A 17,402-nucleotide genomic window follows, 5' to 3' on the forward strand; every position below is an offset into this window, starting at 1 on the left:
CTTATCCCGTTACCTATCGTCATCCCCTCTCGTCCTCTTTTCCTTCTTTCAATTTGATCATTTGCTCCCTTTCTTCTGCCCTATTGTGCTCCTCTCTCCTTTCTTCTCTCTCCTTATCAGACCATGGAGAACCAAATGGAAGCGTGGTACAAAGAAGTGGGACAACTTCAAGTGCAGGTGGCCACCATCCCACAACAAACACAAGTGAAAGAGACGGTTACTGAGCATCAGAGCGCAGTGGAAGCCAGGATGGTTCGTCTGATTGAGCCGCTGAAGGAGCGCAGACGAATCCTTTTAGCATCCAAAGAACTTCACCAAGTTGGACGGGACCTGGAGGATGAGATTGTGAGTTTGTCCACACATGTTTTTCATATCTGGAACATTATTTATGTCGTCTTTAAAGAAAAAATAAACATAATTAGATGAAGAAAAATGTAATTAAAAACCCCAAACAGTAGTAGTTTAATTGAGACTGCTCCATTTGATTTACATGCATAAAGTACAGTGTAGATATCGCCAATTATTGCTTTATACAAATAACTTTTGTGGTTTTAGTTGTGGATTCAGGAGCGCCTCCCAATGGCCATGTCGCAGGAGCATGGAGCCACGCTTCAGGAAGTCCAGCAGCTAATGAAAAAAAATCAGGTAAGAGAATAAAACCAGCCAACACATTCCACTGAAGTTGCAGATACAAATTAATATATGTTGACTTTTTAATCAGCTTTTTTTTTGCTTTTTTTTGCATTTTTGAAACTTCATTCTTCATCCTTTTATAAGCAAATGCAAAGTCTAAAACTCAGTTAAAGCTTTGCTTTAATTTTTCTCTGCAGACACTTCAGAGGGAGCTGCAGGGCCACAAAAGCAAGCTTGAAGATGTCCTGGAGAGAGCAGGAATCATTGCATCTATTCGCAGCCCAGAGGCAGACAACATTGGGGCAGGCCATGATCAGGTGGCACAGCTATGGAACCTTCTCTGGGTGGAAACTGAAAGGAGGCAGCTGGTCCTTGATGCCATGTACCAGGCTCAGCAGTACTTCTTCGACACAGCTGAGGTGGAGGCCTGGCTCAGTGAGCAGGAGCTGCATATGATGAATGAAGAGAAAGGGAAGGTGGGTGTCTGAACGCAAAAAAGTCCTGCATCATCTCTGCAGCCCAGAAACTGGTAAAAGGGGGCTCGTTCGGGCTCATTCAGCTCGGTAGTAATTTGCATCGACCGGCCTCCTCTGCAAAAAAAACACTCTCCTCTTGTAGCATGTAGCAGGCGTTGACAGAGAGAGCTCATTAACCTTTACACATGCAGTCACAGAAACAGCCTGATCTCCATAGAGCTTTCTTGAGCGATAGCTGAAATTCGGGACCGCCGATGGGTTAATTTCGATCTCTGGCAGCTGTGTAAACTGTAAAATTCCATTTTCCAGAACATAAAAATCCCTGTGCATCTTCTTTGCAGTGTTTGTCTCACCTTATTGAAATATTAAGCAATGCTTCAGTGGCACGCAAGGTTCATTTAGGCAGGACTCTGTGTTTTGCTTTGTGATTATTACATCTTTGTTTATCACTCCTTTCCAACCAGGACGAGCCGAGCACGCTGCAGCTGCTGAAGAAACATTTGGTGCTTGAACAGACCATCGAGGACTATGCTGAGACCATCGGCTTGCTGTCACAGCAGTGCCGGCAGCTGTTAGAGATGGGACATCCCGACTGGTGAGCACATAAAGACACATGGCTTTTTTCTTTATCTCTTCCAAAAATAATAGTGATTCTCATGCCGGTGCAGCTACAGCGGTTCATCGCCGCTAACGCTCCAAACGCTTCTGTCTTTTCTATAGTGAGCTCATCAGCAAACGTCAGTCACAGATTGACCGTCTGTACGTGTCACTGAAGGACCTGGTGGAGGAAAGAAAGAGTCGTCTGGAGCAACAGTACTGGCTCTACCAACTCAACAGGGAGGTGGACGAGCTGGAACAGTGGATTGCTCAGAAGGAGGTGGTGGCCAGCTCCCCTGAACTGGGTCAAGATTTTGAGCATGTCACTGTAAGTGTGTCAACAGGGGATTGTCTTTCTAAGAATGAATTTTCAGATTCAGATTCAGGTCCTTTATTGTCCCACACGGGGAAATTTACAGCGCAACAACAGCAAGAGAACGCAGAGAAAAATAAAATAAAAATAAAATAAAATAAAATTCGGAATATACAAAGAGGATGTGTATTTACAATAATCCAGATAAATGGATACTCGGCCTCTGTGTACCTGTACATAGTACAGAGGGTGAATAAAATATACATATCAGAATATATAATATTCAGATTGTGCTAGCGGGCGTTATGTTTATTGTGCTGTCTGACAGCAGCCGGCAGGAAAGATCTGCGATACCTCTCCTTCACACAGCGAGGGTGGAGCAGCCGCTCACTGAAGGAGCTGCCCAGTGCTGGCAGGGTGTCCTGTAGGGGGTGGGACGTGTTGTTCAACATGGATGACGGCTTAGCCATCAACCTCCCGTTTCCCACCACCTCCACCGAGTCCAGGGGGCATCCCAGGACAGAGCTGGCCCTCCTCACCAGTCTGTCCATCCTCTTCCTGTCCCTGTCCGTGATGCTACTGGACAAACAGACTATCCCATAGAAGATGGCTGATCCACCACGGAGTCATAGAAAGTCCTCAGGAGTGGTTCCTCCACTCCAAAAGACCTCAGCCTCCTGAGCAGGAACAGTCTGCTATTGCCCGTCTTGACAAGGGCGTCTGTGTTGTGTGTCCAGTCCAGGTTATTGTTTAGGTGAACACCCAGGTACTTGTAGGACTCCACCACGTCTTGAATCAAGAAATGATTTTTCTTTGTTTTACTTGTTATGCACAGGTCCGATTAGAATGGGTATCTCAGCTAAATGCATAAAGAAAATATTAGATGTTCATTCACAAACTACTCTTGAACCAAGTCTTCTACTTGTTTTCCTGCCCTTTTGATGCTCCAGGTGCTGCAAGACAAGTTTACAAAGTTTGCAACTGAGACAGGCAGTGTGGGCCAAGAGCGGGTGACAGCAGTCAACCAAATGGTGGACGAGCTCATTGACTATGGGCACTCGGAGGCAGCCACCATCGCTGAATGGAAGGATGGGGTGAACGAGGCCTGGGCTGACCTCCTGGAGTTAATGGAGACTCGCTCACAGATGCTTGCAGCCTCGCACCAACTTCACAAGTTCTTCTCTGACTGTAGAGAGGTACAGTAATGCTAAAGGGAAATTATTACATCACCACAGTCGATGTTACACAATATATGTGTAATACTCACATTCTTCTTTCTTCAACCCAATGATTCAAACTGACGCTGCCTTCATTCTTGATTATGTGTTACAGAAACGTCTGTCCGACTGTACACGCCTGTTTCAAATTCTGTTCCTTCTTTAGGTTTTGACTCAGATTGATGACAAGCACCGAAGGCTACCAGAAGTCCGGGCAAAACAGGGAAACACCGCCAACACCAGCACCCTACAGAGACTCCTGCACGGTTTTGAACAAGACATACAGCTGCTAGTCACGCAGGTATATTGACATATTTTAAAAAAGAATAACCTGCTTCGGGCTTCACTGACCTCACAGGCCCAGTTAAAAGCGCTCTATAAGCTTTTTCTCTTCATTTTTAACTTCTGGTCTTTGCTAGGTCAGCTCTGATTCTTTCCTCTACCTCTTTGCCAGGTGCGTCACCTGCAGGAGAGTGCAGCTCAGCTGAGGACGGTGTACGCTGGCGAGAAGGCCGAAGCCATCGCATGTTGCGAGCATGAAGTAATGCAGTCCTGGAAGGAGCTACTGACTTCCTGCGAGGAATGTCGCGTAGAAATAACTACTGAGACAGACAAGCTGAAATTCTTTGGAATGGTCCGCGATCAGATCATTTGGATGGACTCCATCATCTGTCAGATAGGGACAGGAGAGAAACCCAGGTAATATTTACTAGCATAACACAGCAGTTTTGTGTGTTCACTCAGGTTTAAGTGTTTTTTCATCATTTACAAGATGCTCCATACGTGCAAAAACTGGATAGAGCCCTGGTTATGTCATTATACTATATTAGATCGGAAATGTCTGAAATACTGTGTGATTCCAGGGACGTTTCCTCGGTTGAGGTGCTGATGAATTATCACCAGAGTCTTAAGAGTGAAGTGGAGGCCCGTAGTCGGAGTACGCTGGAGTGTATTGAGATGGGAAAAACCTTGTTGGCCGTTAGAAACCCAGCAGCAGAAGAGGTGAGGGATTATTTATTAATCAATAAATCTGCAGACTGCTGCAGAAAGGAACATAATGCAGGTGGACAGATGGATATTATATTGCAGTGATGCAGGAATTAAAAAGGAAAACCAAAAAAAAAAAGCAATATTTATTATTGCTGAATTTTTCTCAGATTAAGGAAAAGCTGGAAAAGGTGGTTGCTAAGCAACACGAGTTGTCTGAAAAGTGGGACAAGCACTGGGAAGTCCTACAGCAATGTGAGTGCACATACACACTCACACTACACTAAATGTAGAGTTATGTCCATAAAGCGACATAAGTGGAAAGCACTGATTGTTTTTATAATGTTCTAAGCGTAATGTTACATCAAAGGTTTTGAATAGAATTTTTATGTAAACTTCTTCTTGCCTCAAGTGTTGGAGGTTCACCAGTTTGCCCAAGAAGCGGTGGTGGCAGAAGCATGGTTGACTGCTCAGGAGCCATTAATCAAAAGCAGTCAGCTGGGCGAAAGTGTTGACGAGGTAGAGCAGCTTATTCGTCGACACGAAGCATTCCGCAAGGCAGCAGCAACCTGGGAGGAGAGATTTAGCTCACTGCGACGGCTCACCACGGTAATAACATCATTAAAATCACTGCATACACAATAAAAATGCACAACCTGTGTGTTTGAAGTATGATTAAAAACGTGTTCCCATTAAGATCACACTTTATTAGTTTTGTGTTAAAGGTCTATTCTTTGTTTACAGGTAGAAAAATTAAAAGCAGAGCAAAGTAAACTACCCCCAACCCCAATGCTAGGTCGTAAAGTCTTCCTGGATCCCCAAGATGCCATCCCCAGTCCCGCCACACTTCCCCGCCTCCCAATTTCCCCTGTCACAAGACAAACTATCTATGAGCAAAATGATGCTAGCTCACCCCCCTCTCCTTCACCTGCGACCCCAACACCCTCTCCTTCTTCTGTGGCTCGTCGGTTGGGGTCAACAGTTGCTAACTACACGCCTGTGATGAATGGTTCCAGTTACCGCCATACTCTAGAGCCGCGGCACGCTGGTGTGGTGGGTGTGGCTGCAGGACTGGGTCAGCCTTCACCTTCCTCAATTGCCTCAATTGCTACAGCAGCCATGCTAGTATCTGCCAATCAGATGCGGGAGAGTGCCAACACAACAAAAGAACAAGCCACAAAGGCAGTCAGTCACATGCAGCCAGTCCAAGCAGCAAGGACTCTAGAGGCAAAGTCATCCCCTTATCTGCGGCAACCCAAAATCAAACATATAGGTGATGCTGTGACGCCACTTTTAGTGGCCAGCCGACTGGAAAAGGTACGAGAGAAGGGGAGAGAGAGAGAATTAATGATGGGAGAGATAGGGACAGGGAGAGCGGAAGTGGCTGTGATGGCTGAGGTGGTGCTGCAGGAGCCAGGCCGGGAGCGTCTGCACAGCGACCCCTCCAGAGGGACACCGGGTCTACGGGGTGACCACGCCGAGCCTCAGGTCCAGACTAATACCTTCCACAGGGATCACAGGATAGAAAGGCAGCTTTCCAGCGAACAGCTGATTCAGGCGCGCAGGGACGAGCTGCCTCAAGAAGTGTGGAGGGAACATGCTGAGAGGAGGGAACGGCGGACACTCGAGAGGCAAACGTCCAGTGAGCAGGAGGGTCATGGAGGCCTTGATGTTAGGCGAAGAGAGAGGGACAGACACCGCCTGGAGAGACAGGAGTCCAGCGAGCATGACACCGGACACTCAGACCGACGCTCAGGAGGAGGGTAAGACTTTCTGTACACCAACGCACCATTTAGCTTTACATAAGACACTGCGAATACAAGTCTTGCAAACATATGCTGATGATTCGGATTGTCTAAGTCTAATCCAGAATGTTTGGTTTCTACTGGCCTCACTCAGATTTTTGATGAAGCTATATTTCTCTCAGTTTGGCATCTTGTCTTTAAGCCACAAGGAACGAGGCCAACTGTCCTGATGCTAATCGAAGTATAAAGAACACACACAACAAATTGAAATCTAGACATATTAACATGACGTCTTCTTCTTTCTGTTATACAGAGAAAGGAGATCAACTATGGCAGAAATTGTAGAGCAAGTACAGGAACGAGAAGCAGCACAGGTTTGTAGATTGTCCTGTTCTATCATTATTAGTAGTAGTAGTCATTATATTTTTGTTATACCAATTATACAATATCTGTGTTATTAAGACCTCTTGTGCTTGTTCTAAACTGGCTGCTAAATAATGGAACAGCCTGTAAAAGATAAAAATTGCAAAACTATTATTTGAATAATATATATAATGCAGATATTCTCAGAGGTGAGTTGTTCTTACTTACTAATCTTTAAACTATTTAAAGCAAACAGCAAAAAAAAAACAAAAAAAAACAACCTGGACCAGTTTTAAAAACTACAATGAATTAACACTTTGCCAACTCTTCCCTGACTTCATTTCCTGTGTCTAATCCCAGGCCCGGGGTGAAGTCCCCCGTCTTCCTAATGGTATTCCAGAGAAGTCTTCCCGTCCTGACCGACCTCGAGCTCGGGACAGGCCTAAACCGCGGCGCCGGCCGCGCCCCAGAGAAGCAGGAGACATGACAGCACGAAGGTCGAGATCGGCTCCAGCGCAGAGCAGCCCCGCAGTGCCTCAGCCACCAACCCACACTGCGCACCACGAAGGCTTCCTTTTCCGCAAGCTGGACATCGAGAGCCTGAAGAAGAGCACTAATAGGTGGGTGCGCGGCGTCATAATAATCAGCATATTATCATTGGGAAGGAGGAAGGTCGTTGGTGTCATAAGCATCAAATGAGGAGTCCTGATTGGTCAAATAAATTTCAATGTGTAGTTTCAATGTGGTTTCCAAATTTGTCTGTGTAGCATGTGGGTGGGGCTCTGTAGATTTTCCGATGGCTAATCTAAACGTTTTGGTTAGTTGTTAATTCAATGAAGGATAAAACAAGTTCATTAGCCTGTTTCTTATGGCATTACTGCACCCTCCATTTACTGATTCAAGAGTGATGTTAAAGGCATGGCTGTAGCATGTCAGCGTCATGCTTGCACACTGCGCTGACACTGTCTGAAATGCTGAACAGATGCATGAGTGTCATTGCTGCAGATGATACATGATGGCTCAGCAATTTCCTCTGATGTAATAGACGTGAAACTAAGTTAAGCGTCTTTCTTCGGACATTTCTACATGAGTGAGTAACAGGAGCAGGTACCATTATATCACCTCCATACTTCATTTTGATATTTCAGTCTTGCTTCCAAAATGTAATTTTTGAATACTTTATTGTTCTCAATCAGAAACAGAAATTCCGCAACTATAATGGCAATAATTGACCTTGGGAGCGAGATTAGATGCCGCTATGATGCCTCAATGCCTTTCACATGCTAATGTCCACACACACTCACCCAGCACACGCACGCATGCACACACAGTCACCAATCCGGTCCCTGCAGATGACTGCGTCCTTGTAACATCACACCCCCCTGCATTGCCCTATAACGGCTGGGCTGACTGGCCAAAGCTAAACGCTCATCGTCTTCCAGCTATGGATGCATCCCTCTCATGTGTCCACGCAAGGCAATGGATGAATGTCTCAAATGTACATGTCCTGTTATGTACATGACCAGGTAATGCAGAAATCTGAATGGCTTATGCTGTATCTGAATACATGTGAATCTTTAAAATATTTCAATATGTAGGCTCTTGTTTTGCTACATATTTAATTTTCATTGGAGGAGAATATCTGTGAAGTGGACCATACACTCAGTACTGGAAATGAGAGCATAGAGCTAACTTCTGATGACAGTTTCATCTCGTCTCTGTCGCATACACAAGCTACATGATGATAATTTGTTGATGTGCACACTGCAGTTTTGGAATTATTCATGAAAAATATGTTTATAATAAGCGATGGTGCATGTGAATTATGTTCTGCATAGATTGCCCTTGTGATCTGAGTGCATAATGCAGTATAAAGAGTTAAAAATATTCCATATATCTAATGTGAACAATGAAGCCGGCAACAAAATGAGACAAATAAGCCTACATGGCAAAAGCTAGAGTTAGGCCTTAAGAGGGAAGATGGGCGGATGCCAGTCGTTGTCACGCACCTGTAAGCACTTTGCTTCAAATCATATTATAGGATCAGTCATATTGGCAATTTAGAAACGTAATCATATGCACCACAGTTCTATAGAGATAACTGAAATTGATACAGTAAGCCACACACAGACAGCTCCCTGTAAGCTATGTGTGCATGTAGAAATGCTCACAGAACGAAAAGAAGCATGATTATGAGTTTTTTCTTATTATGAGTTTTAGTAGTACGAGTGTTCCGACCAGATTACCATCTAACCAAACCCTATCTCTTATGTTGTTCTCCTCCTCATTGCTACTGCCTGCCCTTCTAATCTCCACCAAGGTAAGTCATATATAACCCTTACACACACACACACACACACAGACCGACCGAGCCTCCAAGCCCATCCCTCCATCCGCGTCCTGTCCGTGTGTGTGTCTGTATATGCATTCATCTGTATTTGTTCAGAGGTGTGTTTCCTCCTTTCTTGGTGCTGGTCAGTACTACATATCTACCTGCCTGCTCTGGTCAGGTGAGTGAGGTGTTAGCTTGGCAAGAGCAACTCTGCAGCTCCTCTTGACTTCTCCAATCCCCTCCACCACCTCCACCACCACTCTATCTCCCCATCTTCCTTGTGCTCTTCTCCAACTTTCCCTCCTCGCCCTCTCTCTTCCTCTTTACACCTCCCATCTTCCCACACCACAGCAGGTCATGGGTCAACCTTTACTGTGTCCTGAACAAAGGGGAGATTGGCTTCTACAAGGATGCCAAGAACACCAGTACACCCTACAACAATGAGCCACTGCTCAACCTGTCCCACTGCCACTGCGACATCACCAATGGCTACAAAAAGAAGAAAAATGTCTTCACACTGAAGTGAGCATGATGATTTCTTTTCACCATTTTCCAATGACGATGGCTGCTGTCCAGATTCGGTCAAAATTGTACTCTAAATACGGACACATTCTTCTCTGCTGTATGTCTTGGGTTTTTATTGCATATTTCTGGAATTACTAATTGAAACAAAATGTTTCACCTGTGTTAGAACATCATTCTTCTGTACTTTTGTCAACGTTTTCTTTTCTCATTTTAGGACAAAGGAAGGAAGCGAGTTTTTGTTTCATGCTAAAGATGAGGTGAGCAATTCCGGATTGCTTTCTAATTATACGCTTGATGTTGTCTTCTTCCTCACAAAGATTGTTGAATGTCTATCAATAATATACTTATACTATTCAATGAAACAATTTTCTGGTCAGCTGACAATTGTAATCGCTCCCATTAAATAGGAGGACCTGAAAGCATGGGTGAACAACATCACAACCAGTATTTCTGAGCATGAGGAGATTGCCAAACGGGATCAACCCCAACCAACTACCTCTTCCACCGATGAGGGCACACGCCGCGAAGGCAGCAAGTTGGACAACAGGTCAGAGAAGGGAGCCGAGCGTTCGGACCGAGCCGATCGCATCGAAAGGGCAGATAAAGACAAGGAGAAAGAGATAGAGAAGGATAGGGAAAAGGGGGAGCGATCAGAGAAGTCTGATCGAGGTGGGAAGCGCTCGGAAAAGTCCGGTAAGAAAAAGTGACCACAGTGAAAGCTGGTCTGGTTTACAGTATCATGAACCACAGAAGAGAGAACGGGCTGTTGACTGGTAGTAAATGGCCCCTTCTTCTCTCCGCTTCCAACACCGTCAGCAACACGGCTGCACTCGGATGGAAAGGGACACAGGGGACGGAAGGATTGACCCGGGCTCCCTCATAGGACAGAAAGGACGGACTTGGAGCAGGGGACCTCTTTCTCTTTCACTCTCTTTTGTTCTGTGTCTCTATGAGAACACACTGTCGCCGGCACTGTTGCCCTGGTGGCATTTTTTTATTTTATTTATTTTTTTGAAGAACTGCAGAGAGAGATTTGTGCTGCTTAAACAGCATTTACACAAGAGATGCAACACACGTCATGTCAAATCAAAGGTTGTTAATGATTGGTGATAGTATGTAAAATGTAGCTCATTCTGTTTCTTTTTTCTATGAGATGAGCCGTGTATTTCTAGTCTGTCTGTATCTTGTATCTTTGTGTCTGTCTGTACGGAAGACATCCTACACTATATTTTACTACTTCTGGAAAACAGAATAGAGAATGAAGTCATACCAAATGTTTGACAGACATAGAAGCTAAATGACTAAATGTTTTTTAATGCTCCCTTATGTCGAATCTGTCTTGATACCTGGCCCCTGAAAATATGGAGAATTGAGTGTGGAAGGATACGCGTTGTATTCTTAAATAGCAAACAGCATGTTAGTCTAAATCCACCACAAAAGTGTTCAACCTGGAGTAGAGATAGATTAGTGTGCACTAATTAGCAGTGATACGATGTAAGATAAGAGAAGAGTAGATGGCCAACCAGGGTGATATATTTGGAAACAAGAGACACGTCAAACTTTATTCATTCCTCCAAAATGACTAGAGCATTGCTTCGTTCTAGAGAGTTTCTTTTCTTGTGACGACCTCAGTGCTACACAGCCAGCATGGTGACTGCTGCTGTCATCTTTATTTCGAATGAATATCCTGCGCACATCTTCCTGATTCCTGATCATAAATCATGAATTATACAAACATAAAAATGGAATTGGGCTTTATACTCTGGTTCCCAGGGACCTCATTTGTTAACTGTTTTATGTCAGATTTAATACGCTGTTAGTGGAAAAGATAATGCAAGAAAAGGTCAAACTGAACATTCGGTCTGTATGTTTTGGCTACATTGGAGGTCAAAATAACAATTTTCATATCTTAAAGTGGAACATTGTAAAACTAGTTTTCACATCTGATTTTAGATAATAAAAAATCTTTTTTTAAATTAAATTATATATTTTGCTTAATTCAGAAGCACAAAACCAGCACCTGGCATGCCCTCAACGAATGAGGCCCTTGGGCCGACAATCGGCCCCATCTACTCTTTTATTCTCTTACAGCATCAATTTACTCATTTGATGCTCTGTCTAATTTTGGTTGCAGTAGAGAACCTAAACCATTTGTGCGTGCGTATGTGTGCGTCTGTGTGTTGCTGCTGCTGCTGCTCTCTGCGCCCAGGATCTCCATAGCTCTCAGGTTATTTGTGTTTGTGTGTGCTTACAATACTGTGTGTTTCCACATGTTCGTCCTCTCAGACATCACCCCAGTCTTCCAGACATACACATCTGCATCAAGAAAAACACAGCAGGTATATGATGTCAAAGTTCATGAGCCTGCTCAAACCGTCCTCAACATCATCCATACGCATGGAGAGCTAGAGAGGGGGAATTGCTCATACTGTAAGTGAAAGAAGTGACTCGCTGTTAAAAGGCAGCAGTCAAAATGACCAAATAATCAGAATTAAGGGAATAAACAGTAAGTTACTAGATTGCATGTTTTTCTTGTGAGAGAACTCACTCATCACAAGTAGCTTGTCTTTGCAACCCACTGACTTACATACACTAGTTTTTGTTTGATTTCCAGAAAACTCACCATAAAGCCATAAATCACACAGACAAAAAAAATTGTGGATCTCTAAAGCCTAATAAAGTTAGAAATGCAAATGAATTTTCTTAGGAAATACAAGCCACAAAGGCTGTAAATTATGCTGTCTTTGTCATTCTTATGAATCCTTTGAGCTTCTTTTGTTTTATCAAGGCTCCAGCTACTGTATATTTGCACTAATTCACTATGGAATTATTCTCTGTGTACCTACGGTTAATAGAGAAAATGTTAATGCAGTTTCTTTACATTGCTCAGCCATATTTGGTTAAAGCAATAACACAATTCCAAAACATTTAAATCCATGTTTTTCTGTTTACCTGTTCCACATAATTTATCACACTGGCTGAGTGGAGACACTTGCTTACCTCCACGTTTCTTTCATGTGCATAGACAAGCTACACCATGCCTGTGTAAGTGTGAAAGGTCACATAACGATGCTGCTCATTGGTTGACAAAATAAACTGTTGCTGACACAAAGTCACAAAGCTCCTTCCATCTAAATCAAAGAGCAACAAACCTTGAATAACAGTTCAGTTTAAATTGGAACTGCCTTATCCACTGCATGCAGACAGTCACAGAATGTTCCAGCAGAGCAAAGAGATGACTGAACTGTAAACGAGGGGGATCTAAAACCAACCAGTTATCCTTCATTTGAAATCTTTTCACATAGACAAATAACATTTTATAATACTCATTAAGATTAAAGCTGTCACTTGACTAACAATGTTACCCTCTCATCAAGGAAATAGCCACTGGTTGCTCTCCAGACCCGAGGGCTGAAAACATCCACTGGTGCTGTGGGAGAAGTTGCAGGATTAATTAATAACAGGTGTGAGATTTGTACATGCATCAAGGTGTTTTAATATTAAGTTTGTTGGTTGTGTTTTTGTTTCTTTATTTAAGATAATGCTGCTGTCTCCTTGTGGGTGTGAAATTTGCAACCAAAAGGGCAGCAAAGTGGCAAATATCACCCACAAGTAAAACTCCTCTTAGTTTCTAAGCGTGGCTATGTCAACGGCTGGTTTGGGGTTTCACAAGCAAACAATTGTCTCTATATTAAAGACAAAGTGACATCACTTTAATCTTTACATAAAAATTGTCCAATAGCCACTGCATTTAAAACTGACCAATGAAATTTGAGACAAATTAGTTTCAGAGCCTGTTAACAGTTTGTTTGTGATCTCTGTAACTCTTTAAAAGATCAAATTAAAGGGTCACCCATCTTTCCAACACCATTTCAGTTGTAATAAGGTAATGATGTTTTTCATTTCTTGGGTGAATTATCATTTTATACTTTTCTAAGGGATCTTTGTTTTGTGGGATTTCTATGCAGTGGACAAGACAGTACCACTCTGGGCTGTTGTGGTCTTTACTCATTAATACTACTGCTAATAAAAGTCATTAAGATAAAGACTCATTTGTTTACTTGTTCTGTTATTCTCTTATTTCCTTGCAATTGTCCATCACAACACCCAGCCTTTAGTTTAAAACTAATCTCATCAAAGACAGTCCTTTCTGTCTTGACAAATGTACTTAAATTAAGTTTAATGTCATCAGGACTTAAAATATTAAATTTATGTTTATGAAGTTTGTTACATATTTTCACAAACCTCAAGTTAATTATTTAGAAGTTTCATTAGTGTAATTTTGAAGTTCTCATTATATATATGATAGATAGATAGATAGATAGATAGATAGATAGATAGATAGATAGATAGATAGATAGATAGATTCAAAGAGTATACTAATAATAATATTAATAATAATAATCGTACTTTTAGTAACGATCGTGTCTTTTTCTACAGTTTTCTACAGTAATCCAACATCGCAGTTTGAATAAAAAAGGGGAAATTTATTGAATTGAGAGAATCAACGCTAATTTGGAAATATCTATCTGAGGAACCTGGTGGGATTCTTCGAAATGCAGTCGTGACACCCGGAACCGGATGTTGTAGATGGAACCGGATATTGTAGACGGAACCTTCAGAAGTGAACACAAGTCGCCATGTAAATGTAACAAGATTTACACGGAAGGGAGTATTTTTGTTTGTTTGAAGTTGCTGTTCAACTTTAAAATGTTATAAGAAATTTTGGACACAGAAGACTAAGTGTAGCATTTTGTGAGAGAACAATGGAGGACAAATTAGCCAGCGAAGTTGCTTCAATCGTTGAAGTCGCAATTCAGTCGACTGTGTCTGTTTTCAAAGACGTCTGGACGAAAGAGGCGCCAAACACGGTATGGGAGGACGCAAAGTTGGGTGGGATCCAGGAGATCCAAAAGTCTTTGGTGGTCCAATTGATGAAAGCGTTTGCGGCGTTGTACTCCGAGCTCTGTGACGAGAACGAGGCCCTGCGGGCGAAAGTCGAGCACCTGGAAGATGTGGTGCAGAAGAAAGCAGGGCAGCTGGAGCAAGAGCTGGAGGCCAGGATGGGTCAGCTGGGCAGAGAGATGCAGCAACTGGAGAAAGAGCTGAAGAACATAAGTGAAAGTAGCATCAGGACGCAGGGAGCTCCCACCCACATCGTGCCTCAGGATGACCCTGCAATAGGTGAGCAGCCGCACTATAACTGCAGTCTGGTTTTATTCCAGTTTAAACAGGAAAGGTTAGAATGACATTGTCAAAACAAGATGCATGCAATGATGTTAAGTGACGTGAATCTGGAAGCCATATTCTTTCCTCCTACTAGAAAAGATAGTTGCATTCTGATGATTAAAATTAAGGTTTATTTACGTCAGTTATTTCCACAGGGAACCAACCGTTGCCTGTTTCCAGCAGTCTTCAGACCGGCCTGGATAGTGAAACAAAATGCACCACAACTCCCCTAGTTTCAACAGGAGAGCCCGCTGCTGTGTACGTGGTCCCCAAACCTGCCATGGCCCCAATGGAGGTTGATGGCTCAGGAAGCTCTGCTTCCACTGTTGTGGTCATGGGCACGGAAGAGATTGTTACCCAGGCCGCCACACCATCAACGTCTCCCTCTGAAACTACTCAACTCATCCTCAATCCAGCTGTATCTCCAGAATCCACACCTCAAGACACCCCCAGCTCAGACTCTGGCATCATCAGCAATGTCGACTCAGCACGGGTAAATGCTTTTTTTGTTGTTGTTGTTGTTCTAATGTTCTATTTGTTTTCAGTGTTTATTCCCCTTATAGGGGGAAACAGGTGTGGTGCACAGTGCTGCAGGTTTACCCAGAGCCTTGGGGATCCGTGCATGTGCACAGCAACTGTAATAGTTTTGGTTTATTTATATAAATTGCAGAATTTTATGGACGATGGACCATCTAGAGGAACTAGGAGGAGTAGAAGAGCAACTATAAAAACTGAAAAAGGTATTTTTTTTTAAATCCTGTGTGTTTCCCTAAATAATATAACCATTGAAATAAAGTCTTGCCCAATAATAATGGTAAAGAATAATATTTTACACGTTTCTCTTATTCATTTCTAGTTTCTGCCATGTACAGTGCTGAAGAGAGAAAACTCACATCAGATGGCGCCGAGGAGAAAACTGCTGATACAGAGTTGTCTTGCGACCAGTGTTTCGTCATGTTTCACTGCAAAAGCGAATTGAAGAAACACATGAAAACCCACAAGCAGAGTTTTCCCTGTGACCAGTGTGGCAAAAGTTTCACTGAAAAGAAGTCGTTGCAAAACCATCTTTTGCGCCACGAAAGCAGCAAAGCGCCGCTGCCCTTCCCCTGTCCGCGCTGCAAACGCTCGTATCGAAAAGAACAGTCGCTTCAGAACCACCTCAAGCGCCACCAGCAGCTGAAGCCGCCGAAGCCGTTTTCGTGTGACCAGTGTGGGAAAACCTTCAGAGTGAAACCGTCCCTGGAAAACCACCTGCTGCGCCACGAGAAGCAGAAGGAGACGCTGAAGTGCCAGCTGTGCGACAAGACCTTCAAGACGCCCGTCCAGCTGAAGGTGCACACGGCCGTGCACTCTGAGGAACGACCTTTCAGCTGCGCCACGTGCGGGAAGGACTTCAAGAGCAAAGACACCCTTCGCTTTCACCAGATGGTCCACACAAACACCAAAAAATACAAATGCACGATGTGTGAGGAGACTTTCAAATACGCCCACTCCCTGACGGTGCACAAGAGGAAGCACACGGGCATCACCCCCTTCGTGTGCTCCGTGTGCAACCGCTCGTACCGGACCGGCACAGCTCTGAAGAGGCACAGCCTCGTCCACACGGGGGAGAAGCCCTTTACCTGTCACATATGCGGGGCGAGATTCAGCTTGAACAACAACCTGAAGAGGCACATTCGCATCCACACCGGAGAGAAGCCTTTCGGCTGCCAGGAGTGTGGGAAGAGCTTCTCGGACAACACCAAACTCAAGTCTCACATGCTCATCCACGGTGCCAGAAAACCCTTCATGTGTGATCTGTGTGGCAAGACGTTCCTCTTCAACTGTAGGCTGTTGATCCATCAGAGGTACGTCCATGCCGACAGGAACGAGGACGCGAAGAACGCGCAGAAATCTCTGGAGCCCAGGAGGAGAAACAAGTCTTTAGTGAAACCATTCAGCTGTAAAATCTGTCTGAAGGGCTTCAGTGCTGCATATTCACTCAAACTGCATGAGAAGGGCCACAGTGAGCACAAGGAGTTCAACTGTGGCATATGTGGGAAGTCCTTTCACAATAAATACTCGTATGGTTACCACCAGAGGAGCCACGCGGGGGAGAAGCCGTTTGTCTGCGATGTTTGTGGGAAGAGATTTTTTCACGCCGGGAGCCTGAAGCAGCACGAGAGGATTCACACGGGGGAGAAGCCTTACAAATGTGATCAGTGCGGAAAGGCCTTCAGAACAGACGGGAATTTCTATAGACACATGAGGATCCACACCGGCGAGAAGCCCTTTGAATGTATGTACTGTCACAGGAAGTTCCACCAGTCGAATCAGCTGAAGTCGCACATGCAGATCCACACGGGACAGAAGCTCTACTCGTGCCAGCAGTGTGGACGAGGCTTCTCTGATTCCAGGCAGTTCAAGAAGCACAGCTGCGACAGCACTTAAGGAACTTGATCCTGGGCTCTGCTGCCTAATAAGAGGCTCACAGGTGTCCTCGTGTCCGCTCCGTTTGTGGAAATGGAACGTTAAGTGAAAGAAAATTGAACTAGTATTTAGGGCTAATTTAGTGTGCTGATCTTAGGTTAAAAAAAAGTTATTTTTTTCATTTAATTTCCAACACATTGTCATGCAATGCTAGTAACTCTCGCTGGTATGATAGTCGTGGAATTATAACAAACCTAGTGGCTGCTCGAGTCAAGGAATTCATTTAAATGATGGATACATGTATATGTTACAAAAAAGAAAGCTTATCCTGTATGGTGAGATTAACAGCATTGTGAATGGCATTTATACTTTCAGTTTTCTTTCAATAAATGCAAATAATGAAAAAAAAATAAGCCTAGCGCATACTGTTTACCTTGATTACATAGCTTAAATAATGATCAAATTTCTGTGAAATTGACACTGCGATGGTATCAGGAGAGAGACAACTGGTGTATTTTGATAAAAGCAGAAAAGCTTGTTGGTTCTGTTTATATTTAATACATCATTAAAAGTTCT

At 43.7% G+C, this 17,402-nt stretch overlaps 2 protein-coding genes across 8 annotated transcripts in view; both read left to right on the forward strand.

Moving 5' to 3' along the window:
- sptbn4b (spectrin, beta, non-erythrocytic 4b) overlaps positions 1-13,234 on the forward strand; it is a 32,685-nt gene extending 19,451 nt beyond the window's left edge. For 2 of the 7 annotated variants that reach the window (XM_029843581.1, XM_029843582.1), the window contains exons 28-44: positions 121-345; positions 556-645; positions 831-1,109; positions 1,574-1,704; positions 1,830-2,034; positions 2,970-3,215; positions 3,403-3,537; positions 3,691-3,935; positions 4,100-4,238; positions 4,394-4,478; positions 4,636-4,832; positions 4,968-5,986; positions 6,282-6,342; positions 6,692-6,951; positions 9,015-9,185; positions 9,403-9,445; positions 9,596-13,234. In XM_029843581.1, the coding sequence (XP_029699441.1) occupies positions 121-345; positions 556-645; positions 831-1,109; positions 1,574-1,704; positions 1,830-2,034; positions 2,970-3,215; positions 3,403-3,537; positions 3,691-3,935; positions 4,100-4,238; positions 4,394-4,478; positions 4,636-4,832; positions 4,968-5,986; positions 6,282-6,342; positions 6,692-6,951; positions 9,015-9,185; positions 9,403-9,445; positions 9,596-9,895 (3,831 nt within the window). In that variant the 3' untranslated portion in view covers positions 9,896-13,234. Of the gene's footprint in view, positions 1-120; positions 346-555; positions 646-830; positions 1,110-1,573; positions 1,705-1,829; positions 2,035-2,969; positions 3,216-3,402; positions 3,538-3,690; positions 3,936-4,099; positions 4,239-4,393; positions 4,479-4,635; positions 4,833-4,967; positions 5,987-6,281; positions 6,343-6,691; positions 6,952-7,313; positions 9,186-9,402; positions 9,446-9,595 lie in introns of those variants that run through there. The other 5 variants (XM_011608742.2, XR_003889961.1, XM_029843583.1 and 2 more) reach the window with 5 other exon arrangements.
- A 548-nt stretch (positions 13,235-13,782) lies between these two features.
- Positions 13,783-17,236, forward strand: LOC105417103 (oocyte zinc finger protein XlCOF6-like). Its single transcript, XM_011608704.2, has 4 exons — positions 13,783-14,372; positions 14,573-14,910; positions 15,088-15,157; positions 15,274-17,236. Exons 1-4 carry the CDS (start codon positions 13,955-13,957, stop codon positions 16,845-16,847), a joined length of 2,400 nt encoding a protein of 799 aa, XP_011607006.2. The 5' UTR covers positions 13,783-13,954; the 3' UTR covers positions 16,848-17,236.
- Positions 17,237-17,402: the final 166 nt, after the last annotated feature.

The sequence above is a fragment of the Takifugu rubripes genome, chromosome 11 (assembly GCF_901000725.2).
Source record: "Takifugu rubripes chromosome 11, fTakRub1.2, whole genome shotgun sequence".
NCBI classification, from domain to species: Eukaryota; Metazoa; Chordata; class Actinopteri; order Tetraodontiformes; family Tetraodontidae; genus Takifugu; species Takifugu rubripes.

Excerpts from the sequence above, each read along its gene's own strand:
- LOC105417103 (XM_011608704.2), top strand. The coding sequence starts at position 13,955 with ATGGAGGACAAATTAGCCAGCGAAGTTGCTTCAATCGTTGAAGTCGCA. Across the intron at positions 14,373-14,572 it reads TCAGGATGACCCTGCAATAG|GGAACCAACCGTTGCCTGTT; the intron begins GTGAGCAGCCGC and ends TTATTTCCACAG. Across the intron at positions 15,158-15,273 it reads AACTATAAAAACTGAAAAAG|TTTCTGCCATGTACAGTGCT; the intron begins GTATTTTTTTTT and ends ATTCATTTCTAG.